At 46.9% G+C, this 17,764-nt stretch overlaps 1 protein-coding gene across 1 annotated transcript in view; it reads left to right on the top strand.

The window, feature by feature from the left end:
* CHSY1 (chondroitin sulfate synthase 1) overlaps nt 1–17,764 on the top strand; it is a 75,854-nt gene extending 58,090 nt beyond the window's left edge. Inside the window, exon 3 of the mRNA XM_086757686.1 lies at nt 14,651–17,764. Within this exon, the coding sequence (XP_086613812.1) occupies nt 14,651–16,243 (1,593 nt within the window). The 3' untranslated portion in view covers nt 16,244–17,764. The remainder of the gene's footprint in view (nt 1–14,650) is intronic.

Below are 17,764 nucleotides of genomic sequence, written 5' to 3' on the forward strand. Positions count from 1 at the left end.
ATCCACAGTTGCTGTTTCTAGTTGTGCTTTTTACCTTTTCTTAGGAGTGAAGTCTCTCTAATTTTGGTCAGCCTGAGGTTTGCCTGTGGTGACTTATTAAGGCGTTATCACAATGATGCTGTGCCTTCTCTTTCTGGGAAGATAAGGGAAGGGGTCAGGATTAAATGACAGAAAATAAGGGGGGAGGCGGTTCTCAACCTCTGTGGGGCTGTGGGCTCCTGCAGCCCCTCCGACAGCTTTTCCTGTTGGCTTCCCCCAGTTTTATATTTGCAGCGGGACTCGCACGATGCCGATAACTGTTTGGCTCTTTTGCTTTTGCTAAGGAGGGCTTGGCAAACGATCACACACCTCTCCCAGCAGTCTTCCCGGACTGCATTTACAAAGGGGCTGTAGCTTTTCCGCATAGATCTTGGATGGAAAGCGTTGCCCGTTCTGCCGAGAAAAGCTTCTCCAGAAGCTCGCTAACACCGCTCCCCCGTCTTCAGGCACGGTTCTTTCTGCTGCTTGTGTCAGTGCCAGGACTTAAACATCAGTGAAACCAGAATGTTTGCTCTGTGAGCTAATCTACTCTTTAAAGATGTTAGATAATGTAATAAAATAGCTCAGTGGTGCACTGCAATTACCTTTCACATTTCGTCATGCTTCTAAAATTTTTGTCTTCTGAAACTAGGGCTATATTTTTAGTGCAGTGCAATCAAAAATGTCTGGCCAAGAACCTGATATAGTACCTAGGAAAATGGAAATATTCCTTTAAATGTCTTCCAGAGCTGTGGTTTCCTCTGAGTATTAAACTCCGTTTGTTATGTCCTGATTACAGACTTTGGTCTGGGTTATATGTGGCTTGGACTTATAATTCCATATATACGGACAGTTTGAGCTCTTGTGTTCCCTGTATTTTTAATAACAGAAGGCACAACCTAGACTTTTATTTTAGCATGATTCAAGCATAATTATTTAGTGGGCAAGAGGATCGAGATGACATTCGTTTGTTTGCTACTGAGGCTTACAGATTATTGGGGTTTTTTTTGGTGTTTTATTTTCTTTTTTCTTCATGATTATGACCAAAAGATTCATGCTGTTAAAACGCTAACTATTATGTCAGAGTAATGGCTTCTGTAACTTGCAAGTGAAGAAAGAAACCCAACACAGAGCTGGCTAACTCACCAGTGGAGCGGATTTGGCGTTTCGATTTGACATCATTCAGCAATGACATGAATTGGTGCATCTCTTAGAAACCAGCATCTTGATCAGTTCGCATAGCTTATTCTTCCTGGCATTTTGCAGCACTTGGGCCACAAATTATTAGCAGTAGTCCCAACTACTTACATAAACTACAGCCCCTTAGTCTCTTCAAGGCCAGGTTGGATGTGGCTCTGAGCAACCTGATCTGGTTGGAGATGTCCCTGCTCTTTGGAGGGGGGTTGGACTGGATGGGCTGCAAAGGTCCCTTCCAACCCAAACCGTTCTATAATGATCAAGTAAATGTCCTTTCAAGACAGTTTCCAGTCTCTGTTAGTACTGAGTGGGCGTTGTCTGAAGGATGAGGATGAGAAGGGTGTTTTGGGTAGAGTTGTGTTTTTGATGTGTACTTTTTGATGTTGTGGGCTTGTTTTACTTTCCCAGTGTGTTTTAGCCCTTTGACAAAATGGAGAAGCTGACATTTAATGAGTCGGGCAGTTTCTTTCCCGTTCAAAGCGAACAGAAAGGCTAGACCACAGGAAAAAACCCAACCTATGAGGAGCCAAGGAAGCTGAGGTTTCAGGTCCAGGAGAACTTGCTTTGACCTGCTTTTTGACTCGTTGCACATTAACACGCTACGTCCGCTAAGGTGAGACTGTTACTCTGCTAGCGGGTCACAAAACCTGGACGCTCGCCGTGCTGCCGAAGAGGATGACGCTTTGCGTAACGGGAGGGCAGCGGCAGGCAGGCGCCAAGTGTGCTGAGTCTTCAGGTTCAGGCCACGTCACTTCAGTTCCAGCCATAAAAGCTTTTTCTTAGAAATTCTCCAAGTGTGACATCCCAGACCTCAAAAACAGGCAGTACTTTTGTTGAAAACCAGCAGAAAACAATGAGCAAGACAACATGTTGTGCAAATCACACGTGTCTGTCCCCTCACCCCTCCTAAGTAAGGCAAAGTAGTATCCTTTCTGAGTTGGTGGATTTAGTGGAGTTTGTATGTGATTTCTTTTAACGTGCTTCAAATTAGTCATGGTGCTTTATTTTCTAGGCTTCATTAAGCTTGTGGTCTGACCATATTGTGATAGTCACTCCTAGCAGTTTACTGAATACTAGTTTTAATATCCGGATATAGATTTCTTCAATATCCTGCGATGCATTTTTCAGTGCTTTTCTGGCTAATGCTAATACTAAACAGTCCGTGATGCACCAGGCCCCCGAGCGACGTTTTAAGGTTGGCATAATGCTTTCCATCTTTCATCTTTGCGCAACACAGACTGCTGTTATGTTCTGGGGTTTTTTTAGGACATAAAGTGCCTGAAAGGAGCATCTTGCTTAAAAAGCATCGTAAGGCGACAAGTGGTGCTGTGAGCTTGCCTCTTCTGGTCTGCCCTTGTGCCTTCTCCCTTCTGCTTTCCCTCCGTCTTTGCCCATCCTTTGGTCCTCTCTTTTTTTATCTGTAGGAAATATCATGACCGTGCAGTGTTTCCATGGAGAACAAAATGCTCAGGAGATCATCTCGATATTCTTCTGGCTTGAAGACCTGTAGAGACAAATGTCATACCAGAGGGGAAAAGAAAAGTTCTCCTTTGACAGTTTGCTGAATCAAAAGATGGTACACTGAATAGATTGGGCTTGATCTGTCACCTGCGTTCCCGTGACGCTACTGAATTGGCTGTCAAAATTTTTGTGAAGGTAGAAAATGGCTATTTTGCAAGTCAAGAAGTCAAAATTCCCTCAGAGGCAGAGGGGTTTTATTCACTGGTGTGTATTGGAGCAGTTCTGGACCAGGTGTAGATTTGCCTTCTCCAAACAGAAAAAAGCCTTTGAACATATTACTTCTGCCTTAAAAATGAAAAAGAAAACTATCCCCTCGGGTGTTTGACAGGAGGCCAGACCTCAGAGGACAGCTGGAGAGAGACAGACAGGTTTCTAACATCTGGTTCGGATGGGTGGATTGTATTTGACTTTGGCGTTCGCATCAAGGCGAGGCAAAGGCAGCAGCGGCACGGCTTGATGAAAAATGTGGTCCAGCACCCTGCTTGCTGCCTCGCTGGCTCTTTGGTTTAAAAACCCAGACAACGATGGGCAAAACAGCCATGAAATGAGGGGTGAGGATCCTGGGGTGCATGCGTAGCTCTTTCTATAGGCTTTAGAGAGAAATACTGGTAATGCTGGACTTGGCATCCCAAATCCAGTTGTTGCTGTAGAGCGTCCTTGAGAGATACCCTTGAGCGGAGTGAGAGCCTTCCTCCCACCCTCAGCTCTGCGGGTGCCTCCAGGCCCTGCCAGATGAGCTGTGTTGAGCGGTTCTGCTATTTTAAGATGCAAATAGTCTGTCAGTGCCCACCTTGCTTTCTGAGTCAAAGTGCTGCCCCCAGGGCTGAGTCAGCAATAGGGACTGTGTCCCTCTGCCACCGGCTGAGCCTGTTTGCAGAAACTTCTTCTCAGTAGCGTTTTTAAAGCCGGCTGTGAGGTGGGAGCACACCTATTTGCTCCTTGGGTTCACGTCAGAGCCCTTATTAGCTCCAGCTCAAAACCGCACTGAACTTGGGAACAACCTGCAGTTCAGATGATACAAGTGTATCTCAGAAGAGTTCTAAGGAAAATGAGCAGAAAGTAGTCTTGTGTGTCCCTCTGAAAGCCCCATTGAAGGGCCTTGGCTGCCTCTTGGACGTGCCTGTGGGACAGCAGAAGAACACAGTCCCCATCCACGCACCCTGCCCTCCCGGGCCGGTGGCCCGCCTGCATCTGAACCGTGGCGATTTATAACGCCCTGAGGAAAGGAGTGCCCGTTTCAATGCAGCTTTAAGCTGTCAGGCTGTAAATTGTCTTGGTTCAGGAGCTACTTCCTGCAGCAAGGAGAAGGCTTTTTGGCAAACCCAGCACCAGTCATTTGCTATTCATGAGTCAAATCCCTGAAATGTCCTTGATAAACTAAAAATGGGTCATAAGAAGACAAGGCATTGCTCTCTGGTAAACGAAGCTCCTTACCCCACCAGCTTCTCCATCAGTTGGCTAAAGCTGCTTCTCCTTTCTCAGCAATGGCTTTTCCTTCCTCCCTGTCTTTCTTTGTCCTCAGCAGTGTCGAGCACCCACGAGGTTTCCTGAAGCAATGGGACTTTGACCCAGCGGGCAAACCCACCCAGATCTCCGTGTTTCCCAGCTCCTCCCATTGCCCCGTCTCCCAGATGAGTGAAAAGTGACAATGGGGTAAGGGAACGTCACTAATGAAAACGTTAAAATTCCTCAAAGCTGCGCCGTTTCCAAACCCAAAGGGGCTGCAGCCTTCAAGGAGGATGGAGGAGAAAGAAAGTGGTAGCTGGGTGCAAGCAGAGACTTGCAGTCTAGGGGTTGGCTGCCAGAGGGATGGAAGGACCAGGCAGCGGTGGCTGCAGGTAACAAGAAAAAGTTTTGGAACCAGATCTGCTCTCCCAGAATTTCACCTATGACAGCTCAGTTGCAACAAGAAGAACAAAGGGTCTTAGAGGTCAGAAACAGAAGAATGAAGAAAACTCTTTGAAGGAACCAAAAAGGTCTTCATGTGTGCGTGGCTGATGTTCGTGCAGTTCGATGCGTTGTGTGAGTAGCAAATCCTTCACCAGGGCTGGGAATATTTGAGGCAGTGTTGTTTTTTTTTCCTTTCCATTTCTAGTGGTGGCTGATGCATTTACATTCAGCATAACTGGGTCTGTCAGTATCCACATCTCCAGCTTTAATTCAGGGCATTACAAAAGCAGCAGCTGAATATTCTTTTTGTCGGAGCTCAATGATGGATGGCGTACATCGGCGAAGCTTAAACACACCCGCTTGGATGGTGAGCCCCTGGGTTTGACAGACCGTGTGTAATGCAAGAGGCACTTGGTTACAGAGCGCTGCAGAGTTACACTGCTTGTTACTTTTCCAAACTGTGCCAGACAGCCAACTTCCAGAAAACCTCAGACCATATACAGTTAGCCAGCAACGCTATGCGAAATCTTTAACCATATTTGAACGAACGGGCTAACTTGGACACCGCCAGGAGGGAAATGCCAGTCTGCCTGACAGCTCATTTTCATAATGAGAAAGTTGTTCCACTGACAGGACAATAAAAGCTGTGGCTGCGTAGAAAGATGTTGCCTTTCTTCCAGTTCGGAGCATACATGAAACTGCAGAGGAGTGGGCTGGTCCCAGTCTGTGCATATGCAGCTCTGCTTTTCCCTTCTTTCACCTCTTTTCTCTTCTTTCTGGGATGTTGAATCTGCTCCCACTCTGCAAACCCTAAATCGCTATTTTCTCCTAAAACGTGTCTTATTTTAAATCTATTATCCCGTGTGCTTCAGCGAAGCAAGTAATAAAAATAGGTGACCTTTGTAGTTAGAGCTATTAACGCACAATTTATGGGGCTTTTGACATACAGGGCATGAAAGTCAAATTCTTGAGAAATCCTCAGCCCTCTGGGTGGGCAAACTTCCTCTGCTGATCCCCCTGCTGATCAGGGACCTGGATTTTTTATATCCAAATGACTGTGTATTGTACATATTTTAGATGGCAGAACCATTTGAGGCAGAGACCTTGTCACTGTATGGTTTTGGCAGTGCCACGTCTGCGCTGGACGGTGTACGTATGTTTTCCAGCAGTGAGACAAAGGGCAGATTTTGCTGCGTGGAACAGTGGGCCGGCTTCAAGTCTTGCATGGTAATGATACGAGCGCAAGAAAAACGAAAAACACTTTTGCAATCGTGGCATCTCACTGTGGAAATTCTGTCTGCAGCGGCAGCGTTACTGCACGACGCTCTTCACCGTCGCAGCCTTCTGAAGCTACGTTATCCCAGGGCCAGGGCTCAGCTGTAGGATCTTCATGGGCTGACTGAGGCATGTGGCTTCTCCACATAAAACAAGGGTTTGTGGCTTTATTTCCCGCCTCTCCTCTGAGCAATTACTAAACAATTCTTTTAGCAAAAAAAAAAAAAATGCGCACGCGTTGGAAACGCACGTTTCAGAACAATGCTGCGCAGCTTTAGTGAACCGTGGAAGCTGTCACCCTGCGCTGCTCCCCGTGTGAAACCAGCTGGTGATTGAGTCCAGGCCCTTGCAGACAGTCTTCAAACCAGCTCCAGAAATGGTGGCTCTGGCTGAAAAATCGGATTGAAGATGAGGAACTGATCGGAGCTCGCAGGCTGGTGGAAGAGGAGCAGTTACGTCTGTGCTGGGCACCGGCTCTGCAGTAGTTTGTGAGGAACTGCATAGCTTGTTCTTGTTTTCCACCAAGAGGAATAAAAGGAGATGTTCTTTCAAATCCAGCTTCATTTAGGTGAAGCAGCCAGAGTGAGTTCCCTTGCTGGATGCCTTGGAGGGGCGTCCTGCTGACACGGGTCCCGGGCAGGAAACCCAGCGCTGCCTCGTGCTGCCGGCTCGCCTCCCGTTCGGAGCAGGCCAGCCTTCGGCAGCGGCCAACGAAGGCAGGCAGCCTTGCTGTGGCAAGCGGAGGGAGACTTTTCTGCTTTTGGGGGGGCTGATAAATAGTTAATCACAGGCCCTGGTGCCTTGTGCTCAGCCACAGTGGCTCTTCCCAAGCTTGCTGAGCTGGAGGGGTGGTGAGGACCCTTAGGATGGCCAGCGGCCTTCAAAATGTGCTGGATTACTAACAGGGCTGGCTGTCAGATCCGAGGGACTTTTCCTTTGAAGGAAGTCAGCTGAATCCCCACGGAGCTCCCCGTCACTTGCAAGCTCAGAGCTCTTTTTGGTAAAAGGGCTTTGGATGTTAAATCACTGTAAGTATTGGGTGATTTCAGCGTGACCCTGGGAAAAAAGCAGTTAGTGAGCACCGAGTTGGAGCACTTGTTGAACTCAGGGGAGAGAGGTGGCTGTGCCATCCAGTAAGCACCAGGAGGATTCAGCCTTCACCTTCTCCTATGTGCTTTTGCAAACCAGATGACACCAGTGAGACGCGAGCGGAGCCAAGCATTGATCCAGCGAGGCCAACTGGATGGAATGAGCCCACTCTCAAGACTTTAAGTGCTGCCTTGCTCTGTGTTTCAGACATCCCCGCCAGCACAAGGTGGTGTGCAGCTGCCACCTCCCAGGGATGGGTCACCACTGATGTGGAAGGGCTGAGGTTTCAGGAGTGTCCCAAACAACGTCCCTTTTCCCAGCGGCTCAGCTGCAGGGGGGCAGTGCAGGAGCACCCATGAGAACGGCTGCTGCGGCAGCTGGGAGGAGGGCTCGCTAGCAGAGAAATCAGAAATCTAATCTATTCCCAGTTTTCTGTCCGTTTTCATTAGGCAATACCCATGCTGCTGGCAGAGAAGCGGTTTTACCATCGGTTCTTAGGAAAGCACAAAGCAGACAGATTTCTAAACGCAGTTCTGAAAGATGCTCTGTCACTCTGAGGCCGTTACTGGCACCGCAGGTTCAAAGGGCTGCAGCTTTGACACAGGCACTTCAGCAGCTGGCCTTGTCTTGGGGATTTTATTCAGCGTTCCCAGCTCCCCTCTCACCCCTTTCCGAAAGATTTATTCCTGCCACAAGTTTTCACGAGGGATCAGAAGCAGCAAGCGTGGCCTGTTGTCATAAACAAGGGAGCTGTGTCCCTGCTCATCTAAAACAGTGCTGCTTAGGCTGGAGGTGCCAAAAGTCCTGAAAATGAATCTGTTTTTAAAATACACCCCCACCTTTTTACACCCAGGGAAGAACCGCAGCAGTAGCTGTTGTGAGGCCAAATCTTTGCCTAATTAAACTCACAATAATCTCCTGCGAAGGCTCAGAGAGATTTAGAGCTTTGCGCTGATGTGACTGTACTGTCCTTCAGCCCGGACCTGTTACCGTGACGTTGTCTCCGTGTAGGGCACTGTGTACCTGCTCAGGGGTGGGGGTTCCTGAGATGTCTTGCGTCAAAAGAAAGCTGTGCTGGTGTGGGCAAGGCTGAAGGTGCTGGATCCTGCAGCTGGATCCCCTGGGGCTGATCCTTCCCCCAGGGTTCTTGCAGAATCTGGTGTTGGCAGAGACCTGGAGACCTGGTCTGGTGTGCACTACAAAATCACTGCTGTCCCCAGCCAGGCTTTTTTGGCGTTATTTCTGATGTTGGACTGACATTGAGATGATGCCCGGATGCCTAGGCTGCAGCTGAAGTTTCTCCAAGCAGAGGGTTTCTTCACCCCCTGTAAGAAGCAGCTTGTGGTAGCCTTGCCAAGTGTTCTGGGACCAAAAAGGCTTATCATCCGTCATGGCTCACAACGCCTACAAAACCACTGGATGTGGAAAGTAGCTCTCAAATAGGAATCTTTGAATTCCATCGACAAAAGCATTTCAAAATGATTACATTACTGCCTCTTGAAAACACATGGTGGAAAATCACGCAGCAGTCCAGAAGAGGTTTTGTCTTCTGTAGTCTCTGCTCAGAGGAGACGGCATCCCTCTAACTCTGTTTCCAGCATCCAAAAAAATATTTGCCAGGATGTCAGAAGCTTTCTGCTCATCATCTCCAAGAAACTGTCCTCCAAGGATCATGTGCCACTCCTCTGAAATCTTAATGCTCTGCATGAGAAAGAGCAGATACAGACTTCCAAGGCTGCGGCTCGCTCTTTCGTGGGCCTGTTGAAAGTCATAATGAAAACCAAGTTTCTCTTGTATTCTGCCTGTCCTGCAGAGTCTAAAAGTGTGGAGTTGACAACAAGGAAAAGGAATCCTGAGATGCAGTCAATTCAGTGGGCAAGTAATTTGGCATCGTCCCGGGGTCTTGCTCTTTGAATGAGCAAATCGGCAGCGAGTCGACTGCGTTCCTGCTTTTCTCTGGAGCTGGGATAGAGGCAGTTCCTCTCTGCTGGAGAGGGAGAGCTGAATCATTTGCCCCGTGGGTCAAAGCCTTCGCTTGAGCGAGGGAAAGCTGCGTGCGGAACAGTCTGCACCAGGGCTCATAATTTGGAAGTCATGCTAGAAAAACATTTTGAGCACACTTTCTCAAGCAATAGGAATAATAATTAGTCATTAGCACCTATGATATTCTGCTTCTTTAACAGCCGTAGGATAGAACATTTGGTAATCTTTAGTGGTGCTTTATTTGGTTTTGGCTTTATTAAAGCAGAACCTTTGGAAGCATGGCCTGCAACTGCATCCAGCTCTCCTGAGGTTTGCACAGTGAAATCTAAATAGCCTCAAATGGCACGTTCTGTTTTATCTGGTTCCTCCTAGGGTACAAAATGCTTTGAGGTTATATTCTGATTTATGCTTTAAAAAGCTAAATCTCTGTCTCAAGAGAAGCACTTCCAGGCTTTACGGAGTGCACGGTGACACCTGTGTAGTGTGTGTGGCAGAATCACCCAAGGGGAGGGACGTTTCACGAAATGAGCAGCTATCTTCTTTGGAGAGTGTTATGCGATTGCACTGGTCTTTCTTTTTTTTGCACACCAGGTCTGTTTCAGCTTGTCCTCCTTATCCAAAATAGGGGAAACCTGAGGAAGGAATCCTTGCTTCATGACTAAGAGAAGACCAGAATCCTCTATCCTCGTGTAGACCAGGAGGGTGAAGTGGCCAGGCAAGGGAAGTTCTCTGCTTCATAGCTGGAGGATATCGATTCCCAAGTGCCGTGGATTGTAGGTTTTGGGTAATGAGATCCTCAAGCTCAAGGTCAAAGGTGAAGTAGATTATGCTAGTTTTGAAGACACATTAACTTTTGCAGGTTTTTTTCTTTCTGTTACCAAGCTGGGAATACTTTAAAGGTTCCTTGGTTTGAGAATCTGTAAATGAATGAGTAATTCTTAAGCTCATCTACTTGCATGAACAAGAAAGCGTTGGGAGGAGGACAGCTGTTTAATTAAACAGCTACTTGGTATTGTTAACAAAAGATTGAACTGTAGCAGTAACTCTCCTAATTCATAGGAATTCAGTGACCTGTGGCTTTGAATTGGGAATTCAATGACCTTGCGTTTGCTGTGCTTGAAGCTTGCCTTAGATACTTGGCTTCCTTTCTCAAGTGCTTTGGAGAGCAGCGCAGAAGGCACTGTGAGGCTGTGGAGCGAGACAGGCGCTGTTTCACTTGGTATCATGTAAGAAGAGGCAGTTATGTTGTCATATAAGAAGAGGCAATAAACTTCTTGCTTCAGAGCGTGCCTGGAGTTACTGCACTCCGAGGTCGCAGTATGCCACAGCTGGATCTGCCTCTGCTTGTCTAGCAGGCTGCTGTGCAAATTTTAAGTACTGACTGTTCAGGATGTCCAGCTCATTTTTCTTGCCCCTCTTTAATTTATGAAGCAAAGCAAGAGCAAACCACTGGTACATGATTAAATTTACGTGAAAACTAACTCATCTGAGGGATCGTGTCACTTAATCGTGCTCCAAAGCTCAAGGCTTCGCTTGGTCAGCCAAGAGGGAAGTCTCATCTCCCAGTGCCGAGTGGTGTTTCCTGCATCCTTTCCTGTAGTGACAATTTGGGGAGGTTACAGGGATGGACAAGTGGCCAGGTTCCCTGGAAATGAGTGTTTCTCCATCACTTCCCCCTGTTTGTCTCTACCATGAAAAGTCTGCCCAGGAATGACTTCAGTCACGGCATGGATAGCTATGGGATCGCACATAAGGATTTAAAACAGAGAGATCATCGTTAATAAGAATGCTAAATACACAGAGTCATATCCAGGGAGGTCACTACAGTCTCCCCCTCCACCACAGGCAAGTCAGCAGTAAACAAAGACACACTGCTCGTTTCTATTGGGTCTGCATCCAAAATGTTTTATCCCTTTAGCTGTATCTGTGACTTAAAACCAGAAAACTAGTGATCTGTTTTGGTGAATCACTCCAAAGTGGCAGAGCTGTGTTCGTGCAGCTACCTTTATTTCATACAGTTACTTGGGGTGTGGGTGCAAAACATCTTTCATGTCACTTCAGCCAGCTGACAGGAACTGCCCCTCGCACTGCTACGGCCGCGTCTCTGGAAGGAGGAGCGAGGAGGAGATGGGGGCCAGCAACCTGCGTGGTTTTGGCAGCAGAGCTGTGGGGTAGGGTAAGAGCCGTCCCGGCACCCGCGTTACTCCCGTAGGAAAGCAGCTCTGCACCAGCTGCAGAAAAGGACCTACGTGCTCGTCTCCTCCCAAAGGAGGTGCTCACACGCTAGGTGACATTAGCCGTCTTCTGGGCTTTTAATTCGTTTGGCTTTGTATTTAAGGCACATCTTGGGCGTTTCGAAGCCTGCCGTACGACATGTCTTGTCCGGGGTTGCTTTTCACGAGGCGTGTGGGGCTGCGTTTTCTGGGCCGTGGTAGCACAATCTGGAGCTGTGAGAGAAAGCCCTCGGGGGCTAATCTGTGGCTGCGGGCCAGTTTCTGCATAAACTGGTCTTATTTTTAAAGTCCATTTTCTCCAGTACACTTTTTTTTGGCCTGCAAAAGACTTCTTCATTTAAAACGAAGAACGTAACACTCTCTCCTTTCAGTTGGTCTGTTGGACGCGAGCCAGTAGTGCCCACAACAGCTGTACCACAGTTTAAACATTCAGTCTCTAATGGTTTGGGGAACATTAGGGTTTTTAAGGCTTCAACAGGTCTAGAGTAAATAGTGGTCAATAAAGAGTAGCTCTTCTTTGTATCCCCATGCTCTCGGTGCTCTGCGCTAGAATAAAGCATGCTTAGAATATAATCATTGCAAAATTAATATCCATGAAAGGTTCTTTTTTTTTTGAAAAGCATCATAGAGAAACCTGAATTCAGCTCGCAAGAATCTGGTAACGGGCATGGGGAAGTTCGCATGTAACGCCTGTTAGACGTGCTTGTGGTGCTCCCTGTCTGCTTAATGGCTGCTACATGGGAGGAGTAAATAAATTACAGAGAGAAATTACAAATAAATTTCTCCATTGTCTTCTCCCACCCACCAATCTCTATTAATTATGTACAGATTTAAATGGATTAACGTTGGCGGGGCTGTCAAACTGTACGGAGGGAAGCGCTCATTTCTTTCAAGTTTTGTAGACGTGGCTGAGAAAACGCAATCCACGTGGGGCTGCGGATCGTGACGGAAAGCCCGCGGGCATCGCAGTACTGCAGCGCTGGGTCACTGTCCAGAGGCGCCCCGGCCCAGGGAGGGTTAAATGGCTCTGGTGGCTGCTGGCCGCTTGGAATTCATTTACAGCACTTCATGGCACCGTGCAAAAAGAGTTTGTAAGTCATTACACTCTCAGAACTGATTAACCCCTTCCCATACCCTTCTGCGTGTTTCGTACCGGTGTGGGGTGTACGTCGGTTCCCGGATGGGGGATTGGGGCTGCAGGATGCTGGCCCGTCCTGCGCCTGTTGCCGCTTGCTGAACAGGGAGACGAGGGATGCTGGAGTAGGAGAGGGGGAGACTTCGTAGGAAAAACAATGGACGTGCCAGCCTTGCAAGGCATTCGTCTGAAAAACAGGATTATATAAAAGCCTGGCTGCTGCCGTGCTTCTCATTAGTTGCACTGCAGGCTTGGCCGGAGCGCAGGGTTTGTCCCAGCTGTCACCTTTTTGGCTGGAGCGAGGTGGCCGTTAGGAGAGGTTTCGGTTGTAAATTGCTTTGCCTTGAAGCACCGGTGAGGAATTGCCGAGATACGTTTCGTTTTCAGTTGAGCTTTCAAAGTTAGCTGGTTTTTGGAAGAGGCAAGAAGTTCACCAGCCTGGCTAAGAGGTTACTACTGCGTGGCCAGCCTGAGCTTTAAAATACGCTTGTTAATTTTATTCAGGGCCGTTTGCGAGGGGTTCGTATCTCTCCTTCCGTGGGGAAGTTTCGTAACGTTTTCCTACCCATCGGTATTCTATTAAAACTTTGCTGTATCATCTAAAAGCTTCTCTGCTTCTCATGGTTTCTTCATCCCGAACGCCCTAGATGGCAGTTTTGGAATAAATGCGTTCAGGCTGCATGGTCTTGATTTTGTTTCCTTATAAATTCAAAACAAGGTTTGAAATTAAATCCTATTGTCAATTTTCCTGTTAATAATCGCTGCCCAATGACACGATTTAAGAATTTTGATCTAATGTCACAACGCTCTGGGGAAGGCCTGTGCCTATAGTTGTAGTTAAAATGTCAGTGAATCTCCAGGCTGTTACCATATGCATTTAATTTTTGTAGTTCTAGAGCTGTAGATGTTGTGTTGGAGAGGATAGATGAGTGGAGCCAGTGAAAATACACGCATTTACGCCTGGTGAGAGGCGACCTTGGGCCCGAGCTGCTCACGGGCAGCGTGAAAGCGGCAGGAGTCACGCGGGGAGAGAAGGGGTGGGGGATTGGTGATAACCCATGAAAAAAGTGTCCTTTCTGTCTCGGTCCAGCTGAAGTTCCTCCCTCCCTCCTTCGAAACGAACTGCGTTTGTTCAGATTAAAATCCACGCCAGCCGTTTCAAGCAGACGCAGCGTGCTCCTGTGCTGTCCGCAGTGACGCGCTGAATTTTGGGTCTCAGCGTGCACGCATCTGCTTCGGTAAGATAGCGGCAATCAAATCCAGGTGTAAGCTTATCCCTTGGATTCAGCGTCTGTCCACAACAATGGGAAAAATGCAGCTGAAGGCCTAATGAAGCAGGACTTCTGCTGGGGCTGAGCAGCCGGTGGAGGCATCGCTTGCGCAGTCTGTTCAGGGGAGGTTTCTCTGTGGTTTTCCCTTCAGCGCTCCGTTTAATTGCCGTTGGATTTGAGTCATCCGTTCTCTCTTCTGTGTATCTGTTGGATTTTAGCTCTTTGCTGATCTTTACAGCCTTTTTACCTGCGCTGTGCTGACTGTATTTCCGGTAGCAAATCCTGCCGCCGGTAACGTGGATCGGATCCTCTATCGCGTGAAGCTGTCGTGTCGGCTCCTCTGGCAGGTGGATGACACTTGCGTTGTGGTGTAGAATCAGGGTTTGTAAATGTCTGTTGTCTGGGCTGTACTACCTGCCTTCTACTACTGCTGGGAATCTCAGGTGCATTTTATTTTCTGTTGACATTTTAAAATGACCGGGGAGCTGTAGCTTTGCCTTGCAGCACCTGAGATAACGTATTTGGCATCTTGACCAAAACATGGAGCAAGCTGGAATTTTAGTGCCTAACAGCATCTGGGTCTCATGGAGAAGGTGTCGTCATACTTGCTTACTCTGTATACAGCATCCTTTTTTATTATTCTTTATTATTAATATTAAAGCCAACGAGAAGCAGACAAATAAGAATTTTGTAGTGAACATTCCATGTGTTGTTTTTTTTTTTTTTTTCCTGATGATGCTGTGTTGTGAAAAAATGATCTTACAGTCTACTTACTGCTGAGTTGTTTGGCCGACGGTGATATCCCTAAAATGGGCTGTAGTAATCCCAAATCCACCATAGATGTTTCTTTTGCCAGTTGACACGGAATAATCCTCTTTATTTCCTTGAAAAGCAGCTGATATTGCTACAACCTGTGCCTAAAACCAAGAAGAGATTATTCAGAAAGCCGCCTAGCCCTGCGAGCGAGGAGGAATTTTCTCCCAGCGGGAGCTGCGTGTGCTAACTTCCACCACTAACTTCTCCTTTCTCTCTTCTAGATGCAGCAGCTGTTTTATGAAAATTATGAGCAGAACAAGAAAGGCTATATCCGAGACCTGAGGAACAGCAAGATACACAGAGCTATAACGCTGCACCCCAACAAGAACCCCCCGTACCAGTACAGACTTCACAGCTACATGCTGAGCCGCAAGATCGCAGAGCTGCGCCACCGGACCGTACAGCTGCACCGGGAAATTGTCCTGATGAGCAAATACAGCAATACAGAAGTCCACAAAGATGACCTGCAGCTGGGGATGCCACCTTCCTTCATGCGATTCCAACCCCGCCACCGGGAAGAAATCTTGGAGTGGGAATTTCTGACAGGAAAGTATTTGTATTCGGGTGCCGACGGGCAGCCCCCTCGGAGAGGAATGGACTCTTCTCAGCGCGAAGCGTTGGATGACATTGTTATGCAGGTCATGGAAATGATCAATGCCAACGCTAAGACCCGAGGGAGGATCATAGATTTCAAGGAAATACAGTATGGCTATCGCAGAGTAAATCCAATGTACGGGGCAGAGTACGTTCTGGACTTGTTGCTTCTGTACAAAAAGCATAAGGGGAAGAAGATGACCGTCCCCGTCAGGAGGCACGCGTACTTGCAGCAGACATTCAGCAAGATCCAGTTCATGGAGCACGAAGAGATGGACGCCAAAGAGCTGGCCAGCAAAATCAACCAGGATTCCGGATCCTTGTCTTTCCTCTCCAACTCGCTGAAGATGTTTGTGCCCTTCCAGCTCAGCAGGTCAAAAGTAGAGAGGAAGGAACTCAAAGACAAGAAGATCAACATCCTGATTCCTCTCTCCGGACGTTTTGACATGTTCGCAAGGTTCATGGGGAATTTTGAAAAGACGTGCCTCATTCCAAACCAGAACGTCAAGCTAGTTGTCCTGCTTTTCGATTCCAGCTCCAACCCTGACAAAGCGAAGCAGATCGAGCTGATGAGAGATTACCGCTCCAAATACCCCAAGGCTGACATGCAGGTTTTACCGGTCTCGGGGGAGTTCTCCAGGGCACTGGCTCTGGAAGTCGGATCTTCTCAGTTCCAGAACGAGTCTTTACTGTTCTTCTGTGATGTTGACTTAGTGTTTACCACAGAATTCCTTCAGCGGTGTAGAGCCAATACGGTTTTGGGTCAACAAGTATACTTTCCCATCATTTTTAGCCAGTATGATCCAAAGATTGTTTATAATGGAAAAGTTCCTAGTGACAATCATTTTGCCTTCACCCAGAAAACAGGTTTCTGGAGGAACTATGGCTTTGGTATTACCTGTATTTACAAAGGCGATCTTCTTCGAGCAGGTGGCTTTGACGTCTCTATCCAAGGTTGGGGCCTTGAAGACGTAGACCTGTTTAACAAAGTCATTCAAGCTGGCTTAAAAACTTTCCGAAGCCAAGAAATTGGAGTAGTCCATGTGCATCACCCTGTTTTCTGTGACCCTAACCTTGATCCAAAACAATATAAAATGTGCTTGGGGTCCAAAGCTTCGACTTATGGGTCCACGCAACAGCTGGCTGAAATATGGTTTGAAAAGAACGACCCCAATTTTGGGAAAAGCAGCAATACTAATGGCTCCGTGAGGACAGCCTAATGTCCAGCTATGCTGGAAAAGACTTTTTTTTTAATTATCTAATTTATTTTTTGGGAAAATGTTTTTTGATAATTCACTTTTAAAAGACCACACAGGATATATTTTAGAAATGATCATTGTTTTCTTATAAAGCGCTCGTTTTGAGAAGAACAAGGCCGTTGGTTTTTTTGTTGTTGTTGTGTTTTTGGTTTTGAACAAAACTGTGATCAATATTTGCCTTCAAACAAAAAAAAAAAAAGTTGTTTAAGAGTTGTCTGACCGATCAGCGGCAATCTGACTTGAATTAGAATTTCCTTACGAACAAAAGATTGTTTCCTACCTTTTCCGTCGCCGTCTTCGTCGCTGGGCTTCTGGGACCCGAGCGTGCGAGCCAAGGGACCAAACGCTGTATCTAAACGTGTCGCTGTGACTCCTACCGTGCAAAGATCCTGTTTCTGTTGTGAAGGATAGCCATGATTTTTTTAAATTGCGTTAGAACAAACCGAATTGGTGTGTTGATGATGAGGGTCTTAATCGCAGGAGGGGTTTTTTTTCCCAAATGGCTGATTATTTCCGATTAAAATTAACACTTCCACTTGTTACGGCCAGGCGACTTCAGGGGCGGGAAGAAAGTAAGCACAACCTGCTATCCCATGAGTCCTTGTAGAAATTTTTGTCTTTTATATTTGGTCCATATATGGACGTGATGTTTTAAGAATCCGTGGTGGGTTCTGTGTATTATCCTCAACCGCTGTCCTGTCTTGAGCTGGGACGACGTGATCCAGAAACGCCGGAGCGTATCGAGGGAGGGGAAGAGGATGGGAAAGGCAGCAAAGCCACGGCGCACGGCGAACGCTTGGAGATCCCCAACGAGAACTTTGAGGAACCTTCCGTACCGGGCGTACCGCACCTGGTTGCGTTGATTTTGTTCAGCCGGTGACGTGATGTTAATGGGAGCAATTATTACATTTGATTACTAGTTTTGTTTTGGGATTATTTTTTTTCTGTATCTGCTAGACCGTTAATTTATTTAATATCAATTGGTTTAGGTTCTTGACCTTTCCTTGAATATCTGTTAGTCATTTTAATATTTTATATATATATATATGTGTGTGTAAATATATATATATATTAGGAATGTATTGCATCTTCTCACGGATAAGGTAGTGTACGTCATACTTGCAGTAAATGATCTCCAAAGATTACTTTCTAAAATATTTTTTCATGAATCTTTTTTCCCAAATTTCTTGTCACGTTTTTGGAATGACTTCAGTAAGCTTAGGAATTTTGTTGGTATTCTAAGAGGAACCGGGGATGGGGAGGCCGAATGCAAGGAAAGCGCAATCCCTGTGAATTAACACCCAGCAAGGTAAGAGAAAAATACACAAAATAAAGTGCCTTAAAGCCAGGAAGGGAACCCTCTACACTGAGGCTTAGCCAGTGAGTGGACGTTGTCACTGAAGGAGATGATCTCTTGGGACCTACCTACCTGTAAATACCTTACTGAGCAGAAACACAAAATAAAAACCAGCGAACAATCTA

This window comes from Chlamydotis macqueenii, chromosome 12, assembly GCF_036417535.1.
Source record: "Chlamydotis macqueenii isolate bChlMac1 chromosome 12, bChlMac1.mat, whole genome shotgun sequence".
Lineage (NCBI taxonomy): Eukaryota > Metazoa > Chordata > Aves > Otidiformes > Otididae > Chlamydotis > Chlamydotis macqueenii.